Genomic DNA, 25,593 nt, shown 5'->3' with positions numbered 1-25,593 from the left:
CATTGCAAAGATCTAACTTGTAACCCCCCTTCCAACTGTGGAAAGTTACAAGTTGACATCTTCTCTTCCTCCCTTTGTTTCTCTTTTCCTGACAAAACTGAGACTTGTGTGGAGGATAGTGGTATATTTATGTCTTTATATAATCATCCCTCACTCATGTGGGAAACTTCTTTCTGGGTGGAAAGGTGAGCCTCCATTTCATGCCTTATCAGCCACAGCAAAGGCATGTATCTGCTGACAGAGCTTTTTTAAAGATCTGCTGTAATATGAGTTCCTTTCAGAGATTATGATATTCAGTTCACCAGGCATTTAGGCTATATCTCATACTCACATGAAGCAGATCCCATTCATCAATGAAGCATTACACCTGAAGCCATACTATATAAAGGAATATGTCTACATTAAAACCATCCTTCTCAATGGATGTTCTACTCTCAGATATCTCAGTCTTTGTTTCATGAGTTATAATACATCATAGTGAGAGTTCAACTGTCACTACAAGAAAGAAAGTCATCATCCCATATCACATGGCAAAAGATAATGATATTGAGATTGACCTACACAGATACCTTACCTTCAGATTGATCACTATAATGTTGATCAGTCTCAGTGTGCATACTGAGTATGCTTTGATTCACCTCCTCCCTAACTTTTTCTGGGTAGACAAAAACAAAAGTTTATTCAATTCAATTGAGCACTCATGACAGATGAAGATTTCATATAAGTGATTAGTGAACTAATGAGTTTCAGTGAGTAGCCTCTTCTACGTCACAGAGATCACATTCCACTATTGGGCACAGCAAAGGTACTAATGTTCCATTACCACATATATTTAAAATGTTTCTTGTATCTATTTAACTCTACAGTCCCAAATGAGGAAATTTGTGATATCTGTATTTCTGGGATATATCATTTTTAATATCAATTTCCTGGTGCATTCACTCCATGTCCTACAAATGACAATTCTGTTCTGTATAACAGAATAAATCTCCAACGTGCATAAATATGACAGTCTCATATATTTGTATCCACTCCCCTGTTCACAGACTCTGAAACTGCTTTCATATTTGAGAATTTTGAGTAGTCCTCCAATACATTGAGAAGTGCATTTATCTCATTGCTATGGTGACTTGAAGTCTATGAGAGTATAGTCTCAGTGCTGGAAATTCCAGTGCATATCAATGTTCAAATTTTAGGTTTCTGAAATACCTTTCTGTATGAAAGTCATGGGAGATGTGAATCCAAAACAATCTCAGACATGACATCTACAACAGAACTAAGAAAGTATTCCAACCAAGTTCAGTTTGGTGGACCAATGAATTTCCTGTGTTTACTTGAAGGAACATATGTATCTCAAGGGTAACTCTATAACTAAATGATCCTCCTTAGTATGACACACCATTTGTTAGTTATGAATATTGCTTCCCTGGAGCTATGTGCTCAAATTATAAATGACTTACACTAGAAAATCTTTTCTCACCAATTTGCTTACTGATTTTGTAAGCAATACTGAGGGTGAGAATCATGAGATTTTTAAGTTGTGTGAGTTTCCTGATCCCTTTAATTTCCTTAGATTCCTAATTTTTTTGTAGCTGACGTTTGCCTGGTCCTGCCTGGCTCCTAATGATCCATGGTCCCACAGTTGCTCAGACCCAAGCAAACACACAGAGACTTATATTAACTAAAACTGCTTGGTCATTAACACAGTCTTACTTCTGATTCGCTCTTACATGTAAAGTGAATTATTTTCTGTTAATCTCTATATATGATCATGTGTTCTGTGGCTTTTCCTGTGTGCCATTACATGCTGCTCCCTGGATGGCAGGCTGTAATCTCCAGACTCAGCCTTCCTTTTCCCAGAATTTTTCTTTTCTGTTTATCCCACCTATACTTCCTGCCTGGCTATAGGCCAATCAGCTTTTCATTTATCAACCAATCAGAGCAACACATTAACAGCATACAGAACATTCCATAGCACTTCCCCTTTTCTGTCTAATCAAAAAGTAAAGTTTTAACTTTAACATAGCAAAATTGCATATTACCAAATATTTATCAAGGAAGAATTGTATTTATAATAGTTAGTCTATTTGTATTTAGCAAAAATCAAAGAAGACATCCTATCTATCCTGTATTTGTGAGTCCAAGTTTTCATATCTGTCTTATCTTCTATCAAAACCAATGAAAAACCATAATTATAACTATCTAGTCTTCAACTACATCAAAGTCCTCAGAAGGATATAATATTACCTAAGTAAACAGGAAGAGCATTGTAAGTAACTTCCAAAAATTTAGAATGACAGAGATAGCTGGCTGCCTGGACAGTCACCCAAAGTTCTTCTGCAATGTTGGGGCATCCATCTTCAGCCCACAGGCCTAAAATCTCTCAGCTGCTCCTTTTGGTGTCCTGTATAATGTCTGGTAGGTTCTTCTGCAAATCAGGAACCTGAAGGACCATCTCTCCTTGCAAAATTCAGTATTTACCTTAGTATGGATCCTGCATGTCCAGTCAATACAACATTTTGTCAAATAGTCCAGGCAAGAATAGTTTCTTCCCCAAATGGCTGTTTTTTACAAGAAGAAGGTAAACTCCATATGGAGTGTCTTTGATGCCCATCTTTCTCTCTGAAGTAAATAGGTGATGCCAGAAGCAGACATGTCTCATTGTCCAGGAAAGTCTAAGTTTTTAAGACATTTTAACGGCCATATTCTGTAGGTCTTTGAAGTGTTTGAAGATTACCTATCTATCTATCTATCTATCTATCTATCTATCTATCTATCTATCTATCTATCTATCTATATACAGATAGATAGGTTATATATATATATATATATATATATATATATATATATATATATATAATATCTCAACTAATATGACTATAAGTTGGGTGACTGTCTAGGCAGCTGGCTGTTTCTGTCAACTCACATTTTTTTTGGAAGTTGCTTGTTTGCACTTCCTATTTTATTAGGAATAAATATTATTTCCTTCTTGGGTCTCTGAGGGAGTTGAAGATTAGATAGGTATGGTTATAGTTAGTTGAAAATTAGATAGTTATAGTGAGTTGAAGATTAGATATTTATAGTTATGGTTAAAGATTAGGTAGTTATAGTTTTCATTGTTAAGAATTTCAGAAAAGAAACTCACTAAAGAGGTGTAAGTGTGTAAATTTTAAACACATTATAAGATAGTTCTTTGTTAGTAATATAAGTTAGGATAGAAAGTGATTCAGGTACATTACTTACCAAAATAGGATAGATAATGGAATATTTTCTCTGAGTTTGTCAAATGCAAATAGACTAGATATTGTTGAGGTATTTATTGCTTGTATATATTATATATAGTCATTGTACTTATTGTATATAGTTTTTCTTCCATTAATTATCTTTTTATTTTTATTAGAATAAAAAGGGGAAATTTAGTGATATTTTATTTGTGCTTAAATGTGATATGTGGATGTTAATAAATAAAGTTTGCCTGGAGATCAGAGGCCACATAGCTAGGTCACATAGCCATAAACAGGAGTCAGGCATTGGTAGCATATGCCCTTAATCCAATCACATGGCAGGCAGAGTCTCTGTGTGGTCAAGGACACAGCCAAGTGTGGTGACATGAGCCTTTAATCCTACTACCAAACTGTAGCTAGAGTTTTCCTGCCTGGCCCACAGTCAGGACAAATCTCTCTCACCTGCCAGTCCCACAGCTGCTCAGACCCAACCAAGTAAACACAGAGACTTATATTGCTTACAAACTGTATGTATCAGGACATGTAGGTCTGTATAGACAGGCAATGATGAGGAAGTCATGTGGCTGGACTTAGAGCCAAGGAGAAGGGCAGAACAGTAAGGCAATAAAAACACAAGTTAGATGGGAAGAAACTCTCTTTGAGTTAGTGACAGTGGTGAGATGGTAAGATAAGGTAGTCATGGCTCTTTGCAAATCTGATCTCTTTGGCTATTACCTCTGTATTTGGCTCTGTGTTTGTTATTTAATAAGACTGCTTGGAAATTTGTCTACAGTTTTTTGAGTCTTCCTTCACTCTGTGGGAAGAAATGTTTCTAGTTAAAAGACCTACCTACACAACATTCCACCCCTTCCTCCAGATCTTGTATGCTTTTGCAGTCATGACATTTCTGGATTTTGGAGAGAATTGTGTTGATGCCAATTAATTTTTTTTATTATGGCTGATATTTAAGACACTATGTCATAACAAAAGTCACTGATTTCCAGGAGCTTGGCTAGTTATGAGTTTCCACAGATACTGCAAAAAAGTAATTTTCCTCTATATTCTAAAAGCAGAAATGATGGGTGATGGTGCTCTGCATGCTATGAATGTTTTGCTCCCATTGGTTGATAAATAAAATGCTGATTGGCCAGTAGCTAGGCAGAAAGTATAGGCAGGATAAAAAGACAAGGAGAATTCTGGGAAGAGGAAGGCTGAGTCGGGGGTTGCTAACCAGGCACAGAGGAAGCAAGATGTGAAGGCAGAACTGAGAAAAGTTGCCAAGCTATGTGGCTAAACATTAATAAGAATTATGGGTTAATTTAAGTGTAAGAGCCAGTATATAAAAAGCCTGAGTTAATGGCCAAGCAGTATTAATTAATATAAACTTCTGTGTGTTTACTTGGGTCTGAGTGGTTATAGGAACACAGGGACGTGGGAGCCAGGTGGACCAGGAAAACTTTTAGCTACACAGAAGTACTCTATGGGTAGAAACACTTGGGTTTATAATGCAATTTGGTGGACACTCCACAACTGTTTATGAAAACAATAGTAGTCAACATTGCATCAACAGGCACTATGAAAGCCAGCAGTCATGAAGGGAGCTTCCATCTCTATTTTATCCTGATTTTTATGTTCTGTAGCCAAAGTGTACAGTGTCTTTAGCAGTAGGTTCTTATCATCTAGTTTTGGCACAACCCGCAGCAGTAGAATTAGCCTCTATGGTCTGTGAAGATTATAAGACACTTGTGTCTCCTTTAAGACAGTTCATCCAGACTTATGTCCTTTCATTGCTTAAGGTTATACCGGATAGATAGATACTTTACTGTTTCTCCTATTCTGGGATACCCATATTGATCCCATCTGATCCTATGTCCCACAGCATCACAATCTAGGTTCTGAGAAACTCATTTATTGTTTTAAATCTTCTCAATTTTAAGCATCTGAGATGGAGAGTATTCCCTAAACATTATAAATTCATTGCTTTTCCTTTCCTGATATTAAAAAAAACAAACTTGATGGATATTAGTGTTACATATGATTATATACGTACTTGATTTTCTATCAGTATCACATCATGTTCTTCTTCCATATTGTTTGATTTTTTCTAGTAGAATCTAAATCATTTTGTTCCCATGGAGATCTCCATAGCAAAGATCTAACTTGTCCCCCCCCATTTCCAGCTGTGGAAAATGGGAAGTTGACATCTTCTTATCTTTCCTTTGTTTTTCCTTTCTTGACAAATATGAGACTAGTGTGGAAGAGCAATATATGTATGTCTTGTATATAATTATCCCTCACTCATGTGGGAAATTTCTTTCTGAGTAGACAGTTACATGTGGCAGTTACATGCCACAGCGAAGGCATGTAACTGCTGACAGAGCTTTCTTATGATCTTCTGTAATATTTATTACTTTCAGAGATTGTAATATACAGTGCACCAGGAATTTAGGCTGTATCTCTTACTCATATGAAGCAGATCCCATTTATCAATGAAGCATTCCACCTGATGCCATACTATATAAAGGAATATGTCTACACTAAAACCATCCTTCCCAATGGATGCTCTACTCTCAGATATCTCAGTCTTTGTTTCATGGGTTATAATATATCACAGTAAGAATTCAACTGTCACTACAGGAAAGAAAGTCATTATCCCATATCACATGGAAAAAGATATTGAGATTGAGATTGACCTAAGCAGATGCCTTACCTTCAGATTGATCATCATCATGTTGATCTCTCTCAGAGTGCACACTGAGTATGCTTTGAACTGACTCCTCCCTAACTTTTTCTGGGTAGACAAAAACAAAGTTTATTCACTTCAATAGAGCACTCATGAAAGAATAAAGATTCCACATAAGTGATTAGTGAACCAATGCATTTATTTGGGATTACTTACTGTATCACAGGTAAGCCACTATTTCCTTGATTCCCAATAATTCAAAGATAGTTATACTACTGAATGTCTCACTCCAGCATGTGTGATGACATACAGATGTTACATCTTACAACTCTCTGATCAACTTTGATGTCAGTCACCATAGGTAAAAGGGGTTTAAGTTGGTTAAAATAAAGGCTGCCCAAGCTTTTGTAACCATTATTCTGAGAAACTTATCAGCAAAAACAGAGAATGTAGGACCAAATTTGATAAGGTCCTATGTAACATGTCACCAAAGTTTAGGACTTCCTGGGGAGACTGTCTTGGCATACAGTTACTGGATAGCTTTACCTCCTTGATAATCTCCCACTTGTGCTCCCCACCACTCAAATATACTTACCATGTATGACATGTTGCGGAACATAGGAAATTATGAGGAAGACTATTAGCACAGACAGTATTATACTCAGAATTGTTATCCAAACAATTTTCCATGAGAAAAGTTCACCTGAAACAGTGAGTCACAAATGTAAGCATTGAGAACACTTGGCTCAGATATACTTACTTAGGAATAGTGACTCATCTGAAACTTGTTAGAATTTAAGAGTCTACCACCCTGGAATATTAGGCCTAGGTAAGTGTGGAGAGGCAGTTATGACCGGCTGAGTGAAGAGCAGACCATGACCAGAATCAAAATAAGCCAGATAAGATTTAGAGTGAGGCTGATGAAAAGGTATGTGGAGGCCATTTCTCTCATTTCTTCCCATCCATCCTGCCTCATGAGCTTCCTGTTTGAAAAGGAAGAGGCAGAGCTAAATCTACCCCAACGCTCAGATACAGGCTTCCAAGGAGAATTATAAAGTCAGTCCAACTAAGTGTTGCTGTACTCATGTCTGATGTACCATGATATGTACCCTGCTCTATTCAGTGTACTCATTGGATCTGGTACTACTGTTCCTGAATGTATCTAGTTACTTAAGTTTGTGTGTTTCTTTGCTCTTATTCATATGAATTTTCACATCTTTTTTTTCGCAGATGAAAATTCCACACCATCTAAAACAAGTCACTGTGTCTAGCAGGAGGCTATTTAGAGACCACAAAGAATTCTCCTACATTATTTTGAATGTTTGATTATTGTGGAATAAACCTCTATGAGCTATTACTGTCATGCATGTAATTCCCAGGAATTAGTCCCTATCCCAAGTAAGCTCTCATCCCTTATAACCCAATCATCTCCAAATGGAACTTTGCCAGCTTACTAGTCAGTCATTAACAAATTCCTGCATGATTAAATTTGATTATGATATATCTTTGTCATCAAACTTGAATCGTTTTTTATGTTCTGTGAATGGAGTATATGACTAAATAGTTCTATTTCCTAAAACTGCAATTCATTCTCCAAAGTATGTGTTAATTACAATTATTTTAAAACATGTTGTTTAGCATTCATAAGTACTGTAAGAATCTAGTAGATTATAAATTATACCTGTTTTAGCAGGGTGGTGGTGGCACATGCCTTTAATCCCAGCACTCAGGATTCAGAGGCAGGAGGATCTCTGTGAGTTTGAGGCCAGCCTGGTCTACAAAGCAAGTTCTAGGAAAGGTACAAAACTACACAAAGAAACCCTGTCTCGAAAAACCAAAACAAACAAACAAACAAAAAAAAAAACCCAAAAACCAAAAACCAAAAAAAACCAAACTGTTTTTACTTAATGAAGTTGTAAATAAGTTAAAAATTTTTCAGTTTTTCCTTTCCTGATTTATACACACATATATGTGTGTCATATATTATATGCATATATAATATAAATATATACTATGCATGCATAAAGACACACACATGCACACACACACCTCACACATATTTCTACTAAATCAGTGGCATTAATCTTTTAAATGTATCTTCTAGATAGTATCTGGCTAATTTTATGGATATTTAACAATACTGATGCATGCTTACAACACAATTTTTGGTTTATTTAATCCTATAAAGTATCAATTTTGTTTGTTTAATTACAATGTGGCATCTAATATTTGAAGCAGTTGGATAGGTTAGTGTTTAAAGTCACTAAGGATTTATTTTGTAGGAAAGGATAGAGCTGTAGAGAAATAGCATAATAATGCAGTTGCACAATAGGTAAAAGGGGACTAATAAGAAAGGAAGCAAAGTAAAAGGTAAGGGAACAAGGACTCCCAAGTCCATGGAAATAGGTGTGTTGTATGATAAAGGTTGGCTGTCAAGGTAATACTTATTAGGAAGAGAGATTTAAACATGGAATTGAAGGAGATAAGGAAAGTTAGTTGAATTTACATTATGCTGGATGAGGAAAAAACCAGAGGAAAAAAATCTGAAGGCAGAGCCCCCTACATGGATATATGAATAGGTGAGGTAGAGAAGGAGAACATTAGGGGGTGAGGCCGTGAAGGTAACAGGGCATAGCTGACTGAAAAAACTGGGAAATGTTTAACTATAACTAAACAGGGATCAATTTCAGAGTACTTAACACAGACAGTATTTTGAGTAATTGATCCTATCCCTATGTTCAGGAAATAACATTATAAACCAGATGTAAAACAGGAACATTTTCGTGTGGTATTTATAAATCATAATCCATAATTCAGACTTATATAGCAGTGAAAGTTGGTGAGAAGTGATGAGGAAGGAGGATCCAATTATTAACCTGGCTGTTTTGTCTCCATGATTCATTCTTTTCTGGAATCCTAAGTTTATTTAAAATTCCATGATTCCAGGACTATGCCGAATGGAGAATGACCCCTGACCCCTTGATATATGGGAACATTCTTGGCATGAAAAAGATTCAGTGAGATGTGCAAAACCTCTCATCTCTAGCTTTTGTTCATTCATGTCTGTGTAATAAATTGTCTTTTTTGTTTTATCATCAGGCTTTACACCTAGTTTTACTTTTAGGATACCTGACTAAATCTGGTCATTGGAATGAAGCATCAGACTCTGGGGCCCTGAGTCAAACATCTGTCTTGGGACTCCAGTAACAATGAGACTCTGGATGCTACTTTCATGGTAGACTTTATATTAGTTATCTGCATATGGGGATGTGATAGAAAATGAAGTCCCTTTGCATAGCCTTGGTGCAGGGAGGAGGGACTTGGACCTGCCTCAACTGAATGTACCAAGCTCTGCAGATTCACCATGGGAGACCTTGCCTTGGAGGAGGTAGGAATGGGGCGTGGGTTGGGGGGAAAGGCTGGGGTTGTGAGGAGGGAGAACAGGATAATCTGAGGTTGATATGTAAAATAAATAGAAAATCTCTTAATAAAAAATAAAAAAGAAATTATGAAATTAAAAAAAAGAAAATGAAGTCAACAGTAATTTTAATGCTTTCGTTGTCAGAAACTGAAAATATAAAATACTACTTCAAAGCACTAAATTAAGCAAGCTTTGGAGTAACTGAGTTTAGTTCTTGATATGGTTATTTTACAATATTTATTAGAATTTTGGGTTGACTTACAAATTTTTAGATGAATGCAGAAGGAGGGAGGAGATACACCTTAAGGAAGAGTGACAGTTCTGGTGTTACTTAAAGCCATGAGATAAAAAGAAGTCAGAAGAGAGTAAGGCCTCAAAAGCTATGCCTTGGAACTTTCATTGTCAATATGCCAGTTAGTTTTTGTTGCCTTGACACAAACTAGATTCATCTGGGAAGAAGAAACCCCAATTGAGGAATTCCATCCATCTGATTAGACTTAGGCCATGTGTGTGACATTTGCTTGATTGATGGTTGATGTGGTAGGACCCAGGCCCCTGTGGGTGGGTGGTACCATCCTTGGCAGGTATTCCTGAGCTGTATAAGAAAGAAAGCTGAGATAGCCAGTGAACAGTATTGCTCTGTGGTCTCTACTTCAGTTCCTGCTTCCAAGTTCCTACTTTAATCTCCTTCTCGGGCTTCCTTGATGAAACACTAAGATGTAGAAGTGCAATCCAAATAGCCTTTTCCTCTACTCCATTTTGTTTATGATTTTTTATCACAGTGACAGAAAAGCAAACTACAATGGTCAAGACTATAAAGTGAGAAAACAAATAAGTCAAAGAAAGTAAGAGACAACAACCTAAGCGATGAGTAAGGCCAAGAGTAAGGAAGAAGTGATACGTAAATATGTGTGACAATGGCTGTTACCGAAGAACAAACACACATTTTACCTGATAGGACGACACATATGCTCTCTTCTTGGTGAGTTAGATGGTTTTGAAGATAGCAAGTGACATTCCTGTGGGAACTGGTTTCGATAAGAAGGGCTATTGTCATGTTGAACAATTTGTTTATATCCTGTGAATGGGATTTTGATGTTGCTGGAATGACTTCCCCTTTGCTGTCTCTCCATTCCATATGAGGCAGTGGAAACAAACCTCCTGCATGACACTCCAACATCACACCTTTGATATTAGGGGGATGCATAAGAATCTGTATGTCTGAGCTTGTGGCTAGTTGAAAACAACAGAGGCAAACAATATTTTAGAAGAGGAAACAGGGGAAAAGTAAAAACTCTTTTCAGCTTTAATTCCAGTTTCAAAAGATAAAATAGTCAAAACTCTACAGAACTCAGGTTGCCCTAAGATTCTCATGATGCTGGGCTGTGGTGGCACAGGCCTTTAATCCCAGACTTGGGAGGCAAGTGGATCCCTGTGAGTTTGAGGACAGCCTGGTATAAAGAGCTAGTTCCAGGACAGCCAGGGATGTCACACAAGGAAACCTTGTCTTGAAAAAACAAACAAAAACAAAAACTAAAAAAAAAGCTCATGAAAATGGCAAGAGCCAGATGGAAAGGCTATAATACACAGTCAGCAATCTATCCAAACTAAGTCAGCTAAGGAAATGCCTGTTTCACTTGTTTATTCATTTATTTAAAATAATTTTTGATTACTTACTAAGTTGGCCTTTGGATCATGATGAACAAAAGTCAAGATTTTGACGCTCATAGAATTTATAAATTTTTCCTATCATTGTCACTAATTATTTGCGAGCCACTATAAATTAATTCATAAAAATGAATTTCATTATAAACACAACTGTGGAACTTTAGTTGAAACTTTGCCTATTTCCATAGTAGGAAATTTTATAAAATAAGTTTCATATGAAACATGCAATACATTAATAGTATGAAAAGTAAATATAAATTTAGAGAATGTGGTGATATTTTATTTGTATGTTAATAAATAAAGTTTGCCTAGAGATCAGAGGACATAGCCAGCCATAAACAAAAGTCAGGCAGTGGTAGCACACGCCCTTAATCTGATCACATGGCAGGCAGAGTCTCTGTGCATTCAATGACACAGCCATGCTTGGTAATACACGCCTTTAATCCCAGTACCAACTGTGGAGACCTGGAGGTCTATATAGACAGGCAGTGATGAGGAAGTGAGGTGGCTGGGCTAAGAGCCAATGAGAAGGCCAAACAGCAAGTCAATAAAGGCTCAGGTTAGACAGGAAAAAGCTGGTTCTTTTGGGAAGCTATAATGGTATGGTGAGCTAAGGCTAGCTGGTGATTCTCACTGTTTCTCTGATCTCTATGGTTTTCACCCCTGTATTTGTCTCTGTGCTTCTTATTTATTTAATAAGACTTCATAAATTCATCTACAGAGAAAATGAGCATATCTGAAACTTTCAGGGTATTTTCTGAGACATAAAACTTGTCTAATGGATAGGCGAAGAAAGAATGAATACAGATTTAAAGCTTTGTACCAAAAGTGCTCTGCCTTGTACAATGTCCCTGTAATAACAAAAATATTATGTATCTGTGCTAATACAGTAGACTACTAAAAATGGGAATGAGATACATTGTATAGCTCTTCTCTCAACTATAGGGTTGAATGTTGCATGATATCCAATAAAGATTCATCTGGATCTAGAGTCCTACATGTATGTACACACATTCATGGATTTGTTCATTTTCCTTAAAACCTTCTGCATTTCCTCCACTTATTTTTCATCCAGAATAATTCAGAGTGAGGAAAGTACATTAAATGCCATATTGTTACCTATACTTCATATATAGTATTATATCTCAGGATAATGATGATTATAGTTAAAGCTTTTGAAAAAGGTTTAGGAAAATTAATCAGGTACTAAGTAGTCACTGAATTGCTTTGGAGAGAAATGGAAATAAGTATCATCTGAAAAAAGATTGTTTTTCTTTTTTAATTCAAATTTTTTATTCAATATATTTTGATCATGTTTATCTTCTTCCCCCTACCTCCCATATCCTTTCCACCTCCCAACCACTCAACTTTCTAGTAAGAAGTATATTTTTAAAATTCAGTTCATTTGGAAAATTACTATAGTGTTATCAGAAATATTTGAAAGCATAGCAAAACAACCTAAAAGAAATCTAATGATATGTCAGAAATCTAACAGTGCATGTAGCTATAAAAAGAAAGTATTAACTGATGGAACCAGTTGCTGTACTCTAGCAATTTTCATTTTTTGTCTTCATGACATTTAATTAAAAAACTAAATGCATAGAATTCAGCTTGATAATCAAATCATACAATTAGAATTTAACAGTAAGATTTTTCCAACCACTCAGCCATTCATAGGCTTTGAATCATGGGTACACACAACAGATTCAGAGGAATCCATGTTTACCTGTGACCTTGACCTCTGTAATGTGCTCTTCATAGAATTCACCATCTTTGAAGAAGCAGTGGTATGGCCCATCATCATCAACTGTCACTTTAAAAATCCTGAGGGTCACTTTTCCTTCTTCAATGGCATCTTTCAGGAGTTCTGTCCTCTCCACATACTTGGAGATAGTTTGTCCATGCATGTCTTTACCATCCCTGTACAGGTGCACTGGCTGAGTATAGCGGTTCCTGAACCACCGGATCTCCATGTGCTGTGCATGTTGTGGTGGGGACAACTGACAACTGAGTTCAAGGGTTCCACCCAATGGAGCCAGGACTGGCCCCTCTGAGCCAATCACTCTGAATTGTTCTGTGAAGGACAATAATAATCCAAAGAAAAGAGTGTGAAGTAGTAAACATGTTCACATCTTTTGTTAAAGTCATTCTCTCTGTTTTTCCCTCTTCTATCTTCTGCCCCCTCAAGCATCCACACATACTTGACTTAAGATCACTTTGTTTATCCTAAAGTTATTTTAATTACTAATTACACAATTGATACAGAAGCAGAAAGTGTTACTACAAATGGTTAGAGAAGGTTTTAAGGACCTACTGGAGGTGTTGAGCCACTTCAAAGACAGGCTAGATTGAAAGCAAATCAAGGCCATGCAAGACTAGGTCAGGGAAAATGATAATATGAGTAGGCTGTGTCATGTACTGGAGATGGCTGAACTGATGCTCCAGGGACATTAGGCAATCCACAGCCTGTGTGTCTTGTGATCCATGCACAAGGTTTGTAGATGAGAGTGTGGCAGGCACTGTGGCTCACTTATGTTAAATCCTCCACCTTTTGTGTGATACAGATGAGAAGGTTGCCACCTCCATTGATCTGATATGTTCAATAACAGGCCTGCATTTTATGATATAGTCTTTTTTTTTTTTTTCGAGACAGGGTTTCTCTGTGTAGCTTTGTGCCTTTCCTGGATCTCGCTCTTTAGACCAGGCTGGCCTCAAACTCACAAAGATCTGCCTGGCTCTGCCTCCCAAGTGCTGGGATTAAAGGGTTGTGCCACCACCGCCCAGCTTATGATAAAGTCTTGATAGGCCCATGTGCCCAGGTGTTCCTCATCCACTTTGATTCATTAGTTTTATTTTCTTTACTTGTTTGATTAAGTTATTTGTAATTTTATTCCTCAAGAGCCATACTGGGTTGGTGATGATGTTTTACTTTCACAAATGTCTACAGTTATTTTGACTTAGCATGTGAACTCAAAATGTAACAAACTTCTGCACTGTGAAATAGAATCACTCAGGGCAATACTCAGCCTGAAAGCTACTGTTCCACAAGATGTAAAGTGGAGCAGGGCATAGCCTGAGCTCTGCAGTAAATATATGAATATTAGCTCAATATTGTCTCATTAGAATACTGTGAATTAAAACAACTATAAGCTATCAACCTATTATTAGAATAGCTGAAATCCAAAACTTTGGCAACACGAAATGATGGCAAATGATGAGAATAATAGGATTATTGTGTATTGTTGGGAGCAATGCAGAATGATTCAGACTCTATGGAAGACTGTTTAGCACTCTCTATCAGTGCTAAATGTGGGCTTGCCATACTTTGTTTCCATAGGCCTGATTCTAGATGTAGTTCAAATGAGTTGAAAAGTATGTCAATATTGAAATTTATACACAAATGTTAATAATATCTTTATTCCCAGTTTCTAAAAATTGGAAGCAATCAAAATGTCCTTCAATAACTGAGTGAAGAAACCAACTCTGATATATTCATTCAATGAAATATTATTAATTAATAAAAGAACTGGTGCTGTTCATTCTGTTTCTATTGTGTGAAACAATTTGAAGAGTATTGGTATTAGCTCTTCTTTAAAATTCTGGTAGAATTTGGCACTGAAACCATCTGGTCTAGGGCTTTTTTTGGTTGGCCTCGAACTCACAGAGAACCGCCTGGCTCTGCCTCCTGAGTGCTGGGATTAAAGGCATGTGCCACCACCACCCAGCCCTAAAATACTTCTGCATGGGTCTTAAAAGGACAATTTTCAGCTATATATGAAAATACAAAAACCCAGGATAGCTAAAATAATCTTAATTATTAAAAGAACTCCTGGAAGCATCATTACTCTCCATCTGAAATTGTACTACAGAGCCACAGTAATAAAAACAGCATGGTATCTGAACAAAAACAGACACATTTATCACTGAAATAAAATTGAAGTCCCAAACATAAGTAGTCCACACAACTATGGACACCTACTTTTTGATATAGGAATCATAAATACACACTGGAAGAAAGAACACCTTTAACAAATGGTGCTATTCAAACTGGATGGCTACATGTAAAGAAATATAAATAAATCCATACTTATCACTCAACACTTAACTCCAAATGGATCAAGGACCTCAACATAAGTCTAGATATACTGAATCTGATAGAAGAGAAAGTGAAGAATAATCTTGAACTCATTAGCACAGGTGAAAACCTTCAGAACCAAACACCTTCAGCATAGGGATTAAGAACAAAAATTAATAAATGGGACCTCATAAAACTGATAAGATTTTAAAAGCAAAGAACAGAATAATTTGGACAAAGATTTTTACCAATTACCCATTTGATAGAGGGCTAATATCTAAAATATATAAAAAAAATTAAAATCTAGACATCAAGAAAACAAATAACCCAATGGAAAATGGAGTACAGATCCAAACAAAGAATTCTCGAGGAAAATCAAATGGCTGTGAAACACTTAAAGAAACGTTCAACACCCTTTGCCAGGGAAATGCAAATCAAAACCACTTTCAGATTTCATCTTACACCCTTCAATTACACTTGTCAATAAAAAATGAAAGCTCATGCTGTTTAGGATGTGATGTAAGGGTCGCAAACATCCATTGATAGTGGGAGTTCAAAATTACACAGTCATGCAAGAAATCACTGTGGTGGTTTCTCTGGAAGCTGAGAATAGCTCTACCTGATGATCTAGCTATTCTATTCTTGATCATATACCCAAAGGATGCTTTGTACTAATTCAGAGACACTTACTCAATCATGTTAATTTCTGCTCTATTTGTAATATTCAGAAATTAGAAACAACATATATGTTTTTCAATGAATGAATGGATAAAGAAAATGTTGTACACCTATAGGATGGAATATTATTACTCAGCTATTAAAAAATATTAAATTAAATTCACAGGTAAATGAATGGAGCTAGAAAAAATGATTTTGAGTGAGGTAATCCAGACCCATAAAGACAAGCATGGTACGTATTCACTTTTATGTGGATGCTACCTTTTACTTCTTCAATATAAAACCTACAATCATATATCCACAGAGGTTAGGTATAGAGTAAGGTGTTAGGAAAGGGATAGAACTCCTTTAAAAGGAAAATAATTTATGTAGCTATGTATGGACAGGGGATGTAATGGGAAAATCAAAAGGAAAAGGAAAATGAAGATGGGGCCCTGGAGCAGCTAAAACTAAGGCTGATTTGAGGAGTCACATGGAAACCAAATATAGTAGTAGAATACTAAAATTGCTTCATATGTATATGAAGTAATCCACATAAAATTGCCAAGTAATGGGGAAGACAAAGCCACAACTGGATATCTCTCATTGCCAAATGAAACTTTCAGTGCCAAGAATGAGTCTAATCAGTATGGAAACCAAGTAAATGTGCATCATTGAGATTTTATCACTAGACAATGAGTTTTTGATACAATATTCTACATCTTACATATCATTTACTGTCTAAGTCTTTTAGATGTCTTTAAGTAACCTGTATTCATTTGTGCTTTGTATAGATGTCTCTATAATGTCAAAACTCTCATTATCCTAGGCCATTTCCCCTTCCCTCATCTTTTCTCCCTATTGTATTCTTGTCTCAGATGGATTTTAATATGTATCTGCAGCCTATACTTATTCCTCAGTGTAAACGTGATATGTAAGTCCTGTGCATTCAGTACAAATGTTGAGTTCTCAAGGCAAGTGTTCTATCTCTTTCATTGCACTTTCTTCCTGGAAGCTGAAACAAACCCAAGGAGAGATTATTTGCTGATTAGACAAAATTATTTACTCCTCTAAGCTGGATACTCTTGTGACTGTCCTCACTTCATTGCTACATTCAAACTTTAGGGACAATGATTTCAATACCCTGTCCTTTGTACTGTACCTTGATTTTGGGAGCATACATGACATTGCTAAGACTCATAAGGGAAAGTGAGAGTCATACCTGAACTCAGTGCTACCATCTGAAGAAGGTACAAGACAACACAGTGTGTGACAAGAAGTACTCCCATAGCTCCCACGACACCTGTAATGAGACACAAGTTATTGACCAGTGAAAACACAACCAACTACTTGCAGAAATCAAATTTATCCATACATTTTTTAAAAAACTGACTTGTAAGTACAGTTACCATTAGGCTTCAATTTCCATCGATGAATAACTTTATTACAGTCATTTACCTCATGAAATTTATCAACCTGCTATTTTTATTTGCTAAATCTGGCAGTTCTAGTTTAAGGAACATTTCATGTAATGGCTAGATCCATTCAAATGTTTTTTCCACATTAGAGAATTACATTTTCTCGGGTCTGATATTTGTCTTCTGATTGTAGAAACTGTATTACATCATTTTTCTCTTCAGACAAGGTTATAGAACTGCCAAACAGCTAAGTCTCAAAGGTCTTGTAGTGTAACTGTCTCTCACATTCAGGTATGTTGAATTACATGAAAAGTTATGAAACATATTTACCCTTATAATTATGAGAATAATTATGTTGGTGTTTTAGAAGGTGAAATGACTTTTTCTTGTACTTATTATTATGAATTTTATTCTTATGGAGAACTCAAAATGAGAGACTTATTTGTGGGGACTTATGGTTAGTAAAGAGTTAAGGTGCAAAAGAAATTGTCATATTAAAATGAGAAGACTTTTATTAGGTACTTAGTATTTTGGCCTTTGATCCAGCAGCCAAATGTGGTAGAGTTTTATTTCTATCATGCACACATCAGGCTATATACTAGGGTTATAGGGAAATGAGAAATTGAATGTAAAGATAAATAACTCTAACTTATACCTTCATCTGATATGTTCTTTATTTTAAGAATATCAACATGTTTATGATATATACTTCTTGAATTTTGAATGAACGAAATAAAACACTTTCATGTATATATATATATATCATATATCAAGTAAGTTTTACCATCTTCTTATAAAAATTATTTCATTTTTTGTGTGTGTTATCTGCATATATGTATGGACCATACATCCTGGTCCCCATGGAAGTCAGAAGAGGTTGTTGGACCTCCTGGAATTGGAGATAAACACAGTTGTGAACTGTTATATGGATGGCAGAACTAAATCAGGGTCCTCTCCAGAGCAAAAAGTACTTTTAATTACTCAGTCATCTTTCCATCCCTTTTCTTTTACATTTTATACATAATGGATGTCATTATAACATTTTCATACACGTGTATACTTTGTACTCCCCTCCATTGTCCTCTCTTGTGCTCTCACATTCCTGCTAATCCTCCTCTGTCCAACTACTTTCCCTTATACTTTCATGTGTTTTTAATTTGTTTGAAAATAATTTGAGTAATTAGGATATTTTACAGGACCATGGTAAAGGTTTATTTCCTGGAACATGGATCACCAGTGGCTACACCACTGAAAAAGTTTATCTTCCCCACCCCAGAAATTATTAACTTCCTATAAAGCCTCAGAGTGGAATGAAGTCTTGTAAATTTCTCCTGTTTTCACAATGGCAAATAGTGGCACTAACCCTGTGCAAGTATTGTGCAGGTAAATTACAGTTGCTGTGAATTAACATGTTTCCAAGGAAAATTTAATGTTTTACTTAGAAACCACAATTTTGGGCATTTTGGTGTCTAATTTCTTGAATTTTTTATATATTCTGGATATCAGCTCTCTGTCAGATGTGAGGTTGGTGAAGATCTTTTCCCATTCTGTAGGCTGTCATTTGGTCTTATTGACTGTGTCCTTTGCTCTACAAAAGCTTCTCAGTTTCAAGAGGTCCCATTTAATAATTGTTGCTCTCAGTGTCTGTGCTACTGGTGTTATATTTAGGAAGGGATCTCCTATGCCAATGCATTCAAAACTACTTCTTACTTTCTCTTCTATCAGGTTCAGAGTAACTGGATTTATATTGAAGTCTTTGATCCATTTGGACTTAAGTTTTGTGCATGGTGACAGATATGGATCTATTTGCAGCCTTCTACATTTTGACATCCAGTTATGCCAGCACCATTTGTTGAAGATGATTTCTTTTTTTCATTGTACAGTTTTGGCTTCATTGTCAAAAATTATAAGTTCATAGGTGTGCAGATTAATGTCAGGGTCTTCAATTTGATTCCATTGGTCCACATGTCAGTTTTATGTCAGTACCAAGCTGTTTTCATTACTGTAGCTCTGTAGTAGAGCTTGCAGTCAGGGATCTTGACACCTCCAGAGGTTGTTTTATTGTACAGGATTCTTTTGGCTATCCTGGGTTTTTTGTTTTTCCATATGAAGTTGATTATTGTTCTTTCCAGGTCTGTGAAGAATTGTGTTAGGATTTTGATGGGGATTGCATTGAATCTGTCGATTGCTTTTGGTAAGATTGCCATTTTTACTATGTTGGTCCTGCCTATCCATGAGCATGGGAGATCTTTCCATTTTCTGACATCTTCTTCAATTTCTTTTTTCAGGGACTTAAAGTTCTTGTCATACAAATACTTAAGAAATGGGCTATAGAGCTAAACAGAATTCTCAACAAAAGAAGCGCAAATGGCTGAAAGAGATTTAAGGAATTGCTCAACATCCCTAATCATCAGGGAAATGCAAATCAAAATGACACTGATATACCACCTTAAGCCTGTCAGAATGGCTAAGATCAAAAACACTGAAGACAGCTAATGCTGGAGAGGATGTGGAGCAAGGGGAACTCTCCTCCACTGTTGGTGGGAATGCAAGGTTGTACAGCCACTTTGGAAATCAATATGGTGCTTTCTTAGACAGTTGGAAATCAATCTTCCCCCAAGGCCCAGCTATACCACTCTTGGCCATATTCCCAAGGAATGCTCAATCATACCACAAGAGCACATGTTCAGCTTTGTTCATAGCAGCATTGTTTGTAATAGCCAGAACCTGGAAACAACGTAGATGCCCTTCAACTGAAGAATGGATAAATAAAATGTGATACATATACACAATGGAGTACTACTCAGCAGAGAAAAACAATGACATCATGAGGTTTTCAGGCAAATGGATGGATCTAGAAAAAATCATCCTGAGTGAGGTAACACAGACTCAGAAAGACAAACATGGTACATACTCACTCATAGGTGGATACTAGATGTAAAACAAAGGATGGCTAGACTGCTACTCAAACTCCAGGGAGGCTACCTGGAAAACAGGACCCTAAGAAAGACACAGGGTTCACCCAATGACAGAGAAATGGATGAGATCTACATGAGCAAACTGGACATGAGGAGGGGGGTGATGAAGGGCAAGGGTCAGGGGAAAGAGAGGTTAGGGGAGTGGGAGATCCCAGCTAGATCAAGAACAGAGAGGTAGAACAAGGAATAAGAGGTCATGATAAATGAATACCCCATGGGAATAGGAAGTAGCAAAGTTCTAGAGAGGTCCCCAGAAATCCACAAAGATACCTCCACAATAGACTGCTGGCAATGGTCGAGAGAAAGCCCAAACTGACCTACTCTGGTGCCTGGATGGCAAAACACCCTAACTGTCATGGTAGAACTCTCATCCAATGACTGATGGAAGCAGATGCAGAGTTCCATGGCCAGGCCCCAGGTGGAGCTCCGGGAGTCCAATAGGCCAGAAAGAGGAGGGACTGTATGAGCAAGAGATGTTGAGACCATGATTGGAAAAAGTACAGGGACAAATAGCCAAACTAGTGGAAACACATGAACTATGAACCAATAGCTGAGGAGCCCCCAACTGGATCAGGCCCTCTGGAAAAGTGAAACAGTTGATTAGCTTGATCTGTTTGGGAGGCCCCCAGGCAGTGGGACCAGGACCTGTCCTTATTGTGTGAGCTAGCTTTTTGGTGCCTGGGACCTATGCTGGGACACTTTGATCAGCCTGGATGAAGGAAGTAGGGGACTGGACCTGCCTCAAATGAATCTACCAGGCTGGGCTGAATCCCCAGGGGGAGTCCTTGCCCTGGAGGAGATGGGAATGGGGGGTGTACTGGGGGGAAGGCAGGGAGGGATGGGAGGAGGGAAGACAGGGGAATCTGTTGCTGATATGTAAAATTAATTTAAATTATAAAATTTTAAAAAGAAATCACAATTTTAATTTTCTTTAACATTTGCTAATTGAAATGTGATAACTGTACATTTCATGTGCTCCAGTGTATTTCAATATGTAAACTATTCAAGTTGGAACCTATTGCTGATCTCTTCCAGTTCTTTCAAAAGCATACTGTAAATTGTTTTTATTTAGTTATTTATTTATTTTGATTTTCAAGACATAGTTTCTCTCTGTAACTCTCACTGTTCTGGAACTTGCTTTGTAAACTAGGCTTGTTTTGAACTCATAGATCAGCCTGCCTCTGCTTAACAAATCCCAGGATTAAAGGCTTCTGTCACTACAAGCAAACTGTTTTAAACCAGAGTTTTCCTACTAGGACTGTTTCTCCTAGATAACTGTGTTTTCAAACATTTTCTTAATAAAGAAAAATGAAAAAAAAATCTCTTACACCTCCATTTCCTTACCCTTTCCAGGTTTGAATGACAATGATTGTGCATTCTACAGTGATATCAGCTTTTAAAAACTGTGTTTATTTGAAATTGAATTACATTACTTCCTTTTCCCCTTCCTTCCTCCAGCTGATCTCACATAACCATGCTCAAGCCAACAATCTCTATTTCTTTATCATTGTTATACCCCCCCACATATGAGTACATATATGTATATATATATGTATATGTGTGTATCAACATTATTATATTATAACATATAATAACCATATTATTGTTACAACATCAACAATTAAGAATATGTGCATATTTATGTGTGTGTGAAGTTTGTATATATATACAAAAATATATATCAACACAGCATGTTGAGCTTTTTTTCCACCTGTGTGTATATTTTTTGTCTGTATATAGTTTCAAGTCTTACCACTCTGTATTGAATAATCAATAAGGGGGCTTATCACTGGGGGAGGCTAATTCTCCTTCTCCCAGGAATAATTAGTTGTCTGTAGTTCCTTGTCCAGGTGTGGGACTCCTGGAAAATTTCCCCCTTCCTATGTTAGTATGCCATTAACTCACTTGTTCCAGTCCTGTTTATGTAGATACTTCTAGAAAATCAACTTTTAAATTTCCATGTATGACTGAGAACATGAAATATTTGTCTTTTTGTCCTGGCCTATTTAGAAATTGAGTTTTTAAAGATAAGTTGTGATAACTCAACAAGGCCATCTCACATAATCTATCCCTTTCTGACTTTGTTTATTACAACTAGGTACAATAGAGTCATTATTCTGGTTGAGAAGAATATGCATTAGGCACAGATGTCATTTTTATGTGGCTGAGAAATAAGAGCCATAGAAATATATTTTCTTTAGCACTCATCAAACCACACTCCAGAAACTGATCTCAGTACCCACCAAGATTTAATGTTACAGAGTCATTTTCAATTGATTCATAAATAAAATTTGGGAGATATTTTTCCCCAGAAGGCACTAACTCTTCATTTTTCTAAACCCTATGATTTGCTAATCCTTAAATATATTGCTGTCTAAGTTTTTGGAATATGTTTATAGAGGGACAGTGCTCCTCCCATGAGGCACAAGGATGAAGAAAAAATAGAAGAGAAATTATCTGTGAAGATAGAACCATATCCCAAACGCTTACTAAATCCCCTTACTTACCTGAGTCTGACGATCCCAAGTCAGCTCTCTGAAAGCTGTCATTTGACTTGTGTGAGTTTTTGGTAATGCTCCAGCAGTTTTCCTGAAGCCACCAAGCATGCCAGAGTTAGATGGATAACAGGTAAACCAAGTACCAACACCCCCTCTCCTAACCTGAAAGTCTGGTCCCATGATTCTGCAAGCGTGATACTTAGATATCTTTTCCAGGGAAGTTCCTATGGGACCGGTTTATCAAGTATGAATGAAATTTTTGTTTATCTCAGTAACTGCATCTGGTATTACCCAAGTACTTGCACGACTCACCTCACCTAGGGAAAAAGTAAAACAAAACCTGATCCATACGTGTCATATACTGAGTGTCAAATGAAAAATTATGGTGAATGTATTTTAAATGCTGGACATAGTAAGGAGAGGGAGTTGTAGAAGCACAAGTAAATGGCTTGAAGTTCAGATGGAGCATTCCACGAAGCCTCATTCAGTTAACAAGAAATGACAATAATCTTGAAGCAAAACAACCAGTTAGTCCAAATAAGCAAAGGAGCCCAGTAGTTTTCCAGGTTGACAGAGCAACTCTTGAAGTCACGAAAGAGAGTAGTCAATTCAAAATTCTCCCAGTAATTTGCAGTGGCTGCTGGGAGAAAGGATTGTGAGGAACAATGAGAGATGACCTTCAGGGAGAAATAAGGGAGGTTATGAAAGTTTAGGAAACATATATGATATCTATTTAAGTGTATGTGTGTATATGTACAGTCAAGTCTTTTAATATATAGATGCATGTATTAATGTTTAGCATAGATAACAAACTTATATAAGTATAGACTAGCTAGAAATGTACATGTTTGTAAAATATTGCAGATATTTATACATGTATGCACACATACAAATAAAGTATATTTCAGTGAATGTGTAAATCTATCTCCACAAATGTCATATAAGTATGCATACATTTATCATGCATGTATAAGTGACAATAAATGTACACATCTAAATTTTAAATTTATATACTTTATATAAATTTAAGTTATATATATATATATATATTAATTTAGTTATTTGAGATTTTTGTATAAAGTAGTTTTGATCATATTCATGCCTAAATCTTCCCAGATACATTGCCCTTTCTACCAATTAACTTTGTGTTATTTATTTAAAAAATAAACAACATTTTCATTGCTGTGATAAAACACCAGGACCAAAAGCAACATGGAGGAGAAAGAGTTTATTTCCGTTACAATTCAGGTCACACTCCAGTAATGATGGAAACAAAAGCAGGAACTCAGTGCAGGAAGCCATAGGAAGGAATTAAAGCAGAAGCCTTGGAGGGACAACTGCTTCCTGGCTTGATCCTATGGCTTGTTCAACTGGATTTCTGAAACAAACCACCCAGAGTGTTCTGGATTCTCTCACATCAGTAATTAATCAAGACAATACTGCACAGTCATGCCTACAGAACAATCTTATGAATACATTTTTCTCAGTTAGGATTCCTTCTTCCATGATTTGCCTTGCAAGATCTAACCAATACACTCATCAAGACCAATTTGTGCTATTCAAATATTTTTGGAAGTACAGTCTTCCACCAAAGTATGATTGGCTTACCAGGGACTGCACTGTTAGAGAAGACTCCCTTTTCCTTTCCCAGCCTTATCAATTGTCATTGATTCCTCAAGTATGGGGGACAATTTCATACTAAACTTGTTTCTCGATGCTGGGATTTGATCTTGCTTGAGGTTGCATACATTTTGCACTTGCTGTTGTGACCACTGTGAGTTCATATGTGCAATTGTCCTGCTGTGTCCAGAAGACACTGTTTCCCTGTGGTAATATAATATCTCTGGCTCTTGTACACCTCCATTTCTTCAATAATGATCCCCTGCTTTGAGAGGAGGGTGAATGGTTTAGATACCTCATTTAAGGTGGAGCATTCCTCAGTCTCTTATTCTCTACACCTTCACCAGTTGAGGATATCTGTGTTAATCACTATCTATTGCAAATAGAAACTTCTGCCTGTGGGTTGAGATAAGCACTGATTTATGGTTATAGATGTAGGTCATCAAGAGTCAGTTTGGCACTGTGGCATTTGTCAGAATAACAACAATAGGTTCTCTTCTAGGGAATAAGACCTATCCAGTTGAAAGTCCTTACCCAGTAACGGTGCCATTTATGGGATTCCACCAAACTGGAAAAATCTAAAATAAATGGATGGATTAAAGGGAGGGTACAGGGGAGGTGGTGAGGGATGGGAAAAAGAGGGTTTGAGATGGCTGAGTTGGGATAGAGATGGAAAGGGAGAACAATGAAAGAGATATCTTGACAGAATGAGTCATTATGGGGTTAGGGAGAAACTTGGTGCTAGGGAATCCCCAGGGACCCACAAGGATATCCCCAGTGAAGACTCCTAGCAGTGGTGGAGAGGGTGCTTGAACTAGCCTTCCTCTGTATTCTTATTGGTAACTACCCTAATTATCATCATAGAACCTACATTTAGTGACAGATGGAAGCAGATACAGAGACTCACAGCCAAGCACTTGGCCGAGCTCCTGGACTTCAGTTGAAGAGAGGGAAGAGGGATTATAGGAGCAAGGGGGTACAAGATCATGATGGGGAAAATTACAGAGACAGCTGACCCCAGATAGTGGGAGTTCACAGACTCCAGACTGACAGCTGGGGGAGCCTGCATGGGACCTAACTAGGCCCTCTGAATGTGGATAACAGTTGTGCGGCTTGATCTATTTGTGGGGCCCCTAGCAATATATATATAAAGAATTTAAATTGAATTACCCTATAATGGAGCAACACTATGCCTACCCCTACTAGACACACACAGACCAACTAATGAAAAGCCCAGTGTAAAGAATGTATTGTCGCTGGGCGGTGGTGATGCACACCTTTAATCCCATCCCAGCACTTGGGAGACAGAGCCAGGTGGATCTTTGTGAGTCTGAGTCTGGTCTACAGAGCG

General features: G+C 37.0%; 1 protein-coding gene across 1 annotated transcript in view; it reads right to left on the bottom strand.

The window, feature by feature from the left end:
• The window catches only part of LOC102902894 (selection and upkeep of intraepithelial T-cells protein 2-like), a 76,086-nt gene extending 51,294 nt beyond the window's left edge, over positions 1-24,792 (bottom strand). Inside the window, exons 1-7 of the mRNA XM_076563615.1 lie at positions 24,777-24,792; positions 22,935-22,939; positions 22,632-22,713; positions 16,951-17,031; positions 12,723-13,070; positions 10,280-10,561; positions 6,503-6,610 (exon numbers count right to left, since the gene is read on the bottom strand). Of these exons, the coding sequence (XP_076419730.1) occupies positions 6,503-6,610; positions 10,280-10,561; positions 12,723-13,070; positions 16,951-17,031; positions 22,632-22,713; positions 22,935-22,939; positions 24,777-24,792 (922 nt within the window). The remainder of the gene's footprint in view (positions 1-6,502; positions 6,611-10,279; positions 10,562-12,722; positions 13,071-16,950; positions 17,032-22,631; positions 22,714-22,934; positions 22,940-24,776) is intronic.
• Between the last annotated feature and the right edge of the window lie 801 nt (positions 24,793-25,593).

Source organism: Peromyscus maniculatus, chromosome 2 (assembly GCF_049852395.1).
Source record: "Peromyscus maniculatus bairdii isolate BWxNUB_F1_BW_parent chromosome 2, HU_Pman_BW_mat_3.1, whole genome shotgun sequence".
NCBI lineage: Eukaryota > Metazoa > Chordata > Mammalia > Rodentia > Cricetidae > Peromyscus > Peromyscus maniculatus.
This window is presented reverse-complemented; position numbering and strand designations above follow the sequence as displayed.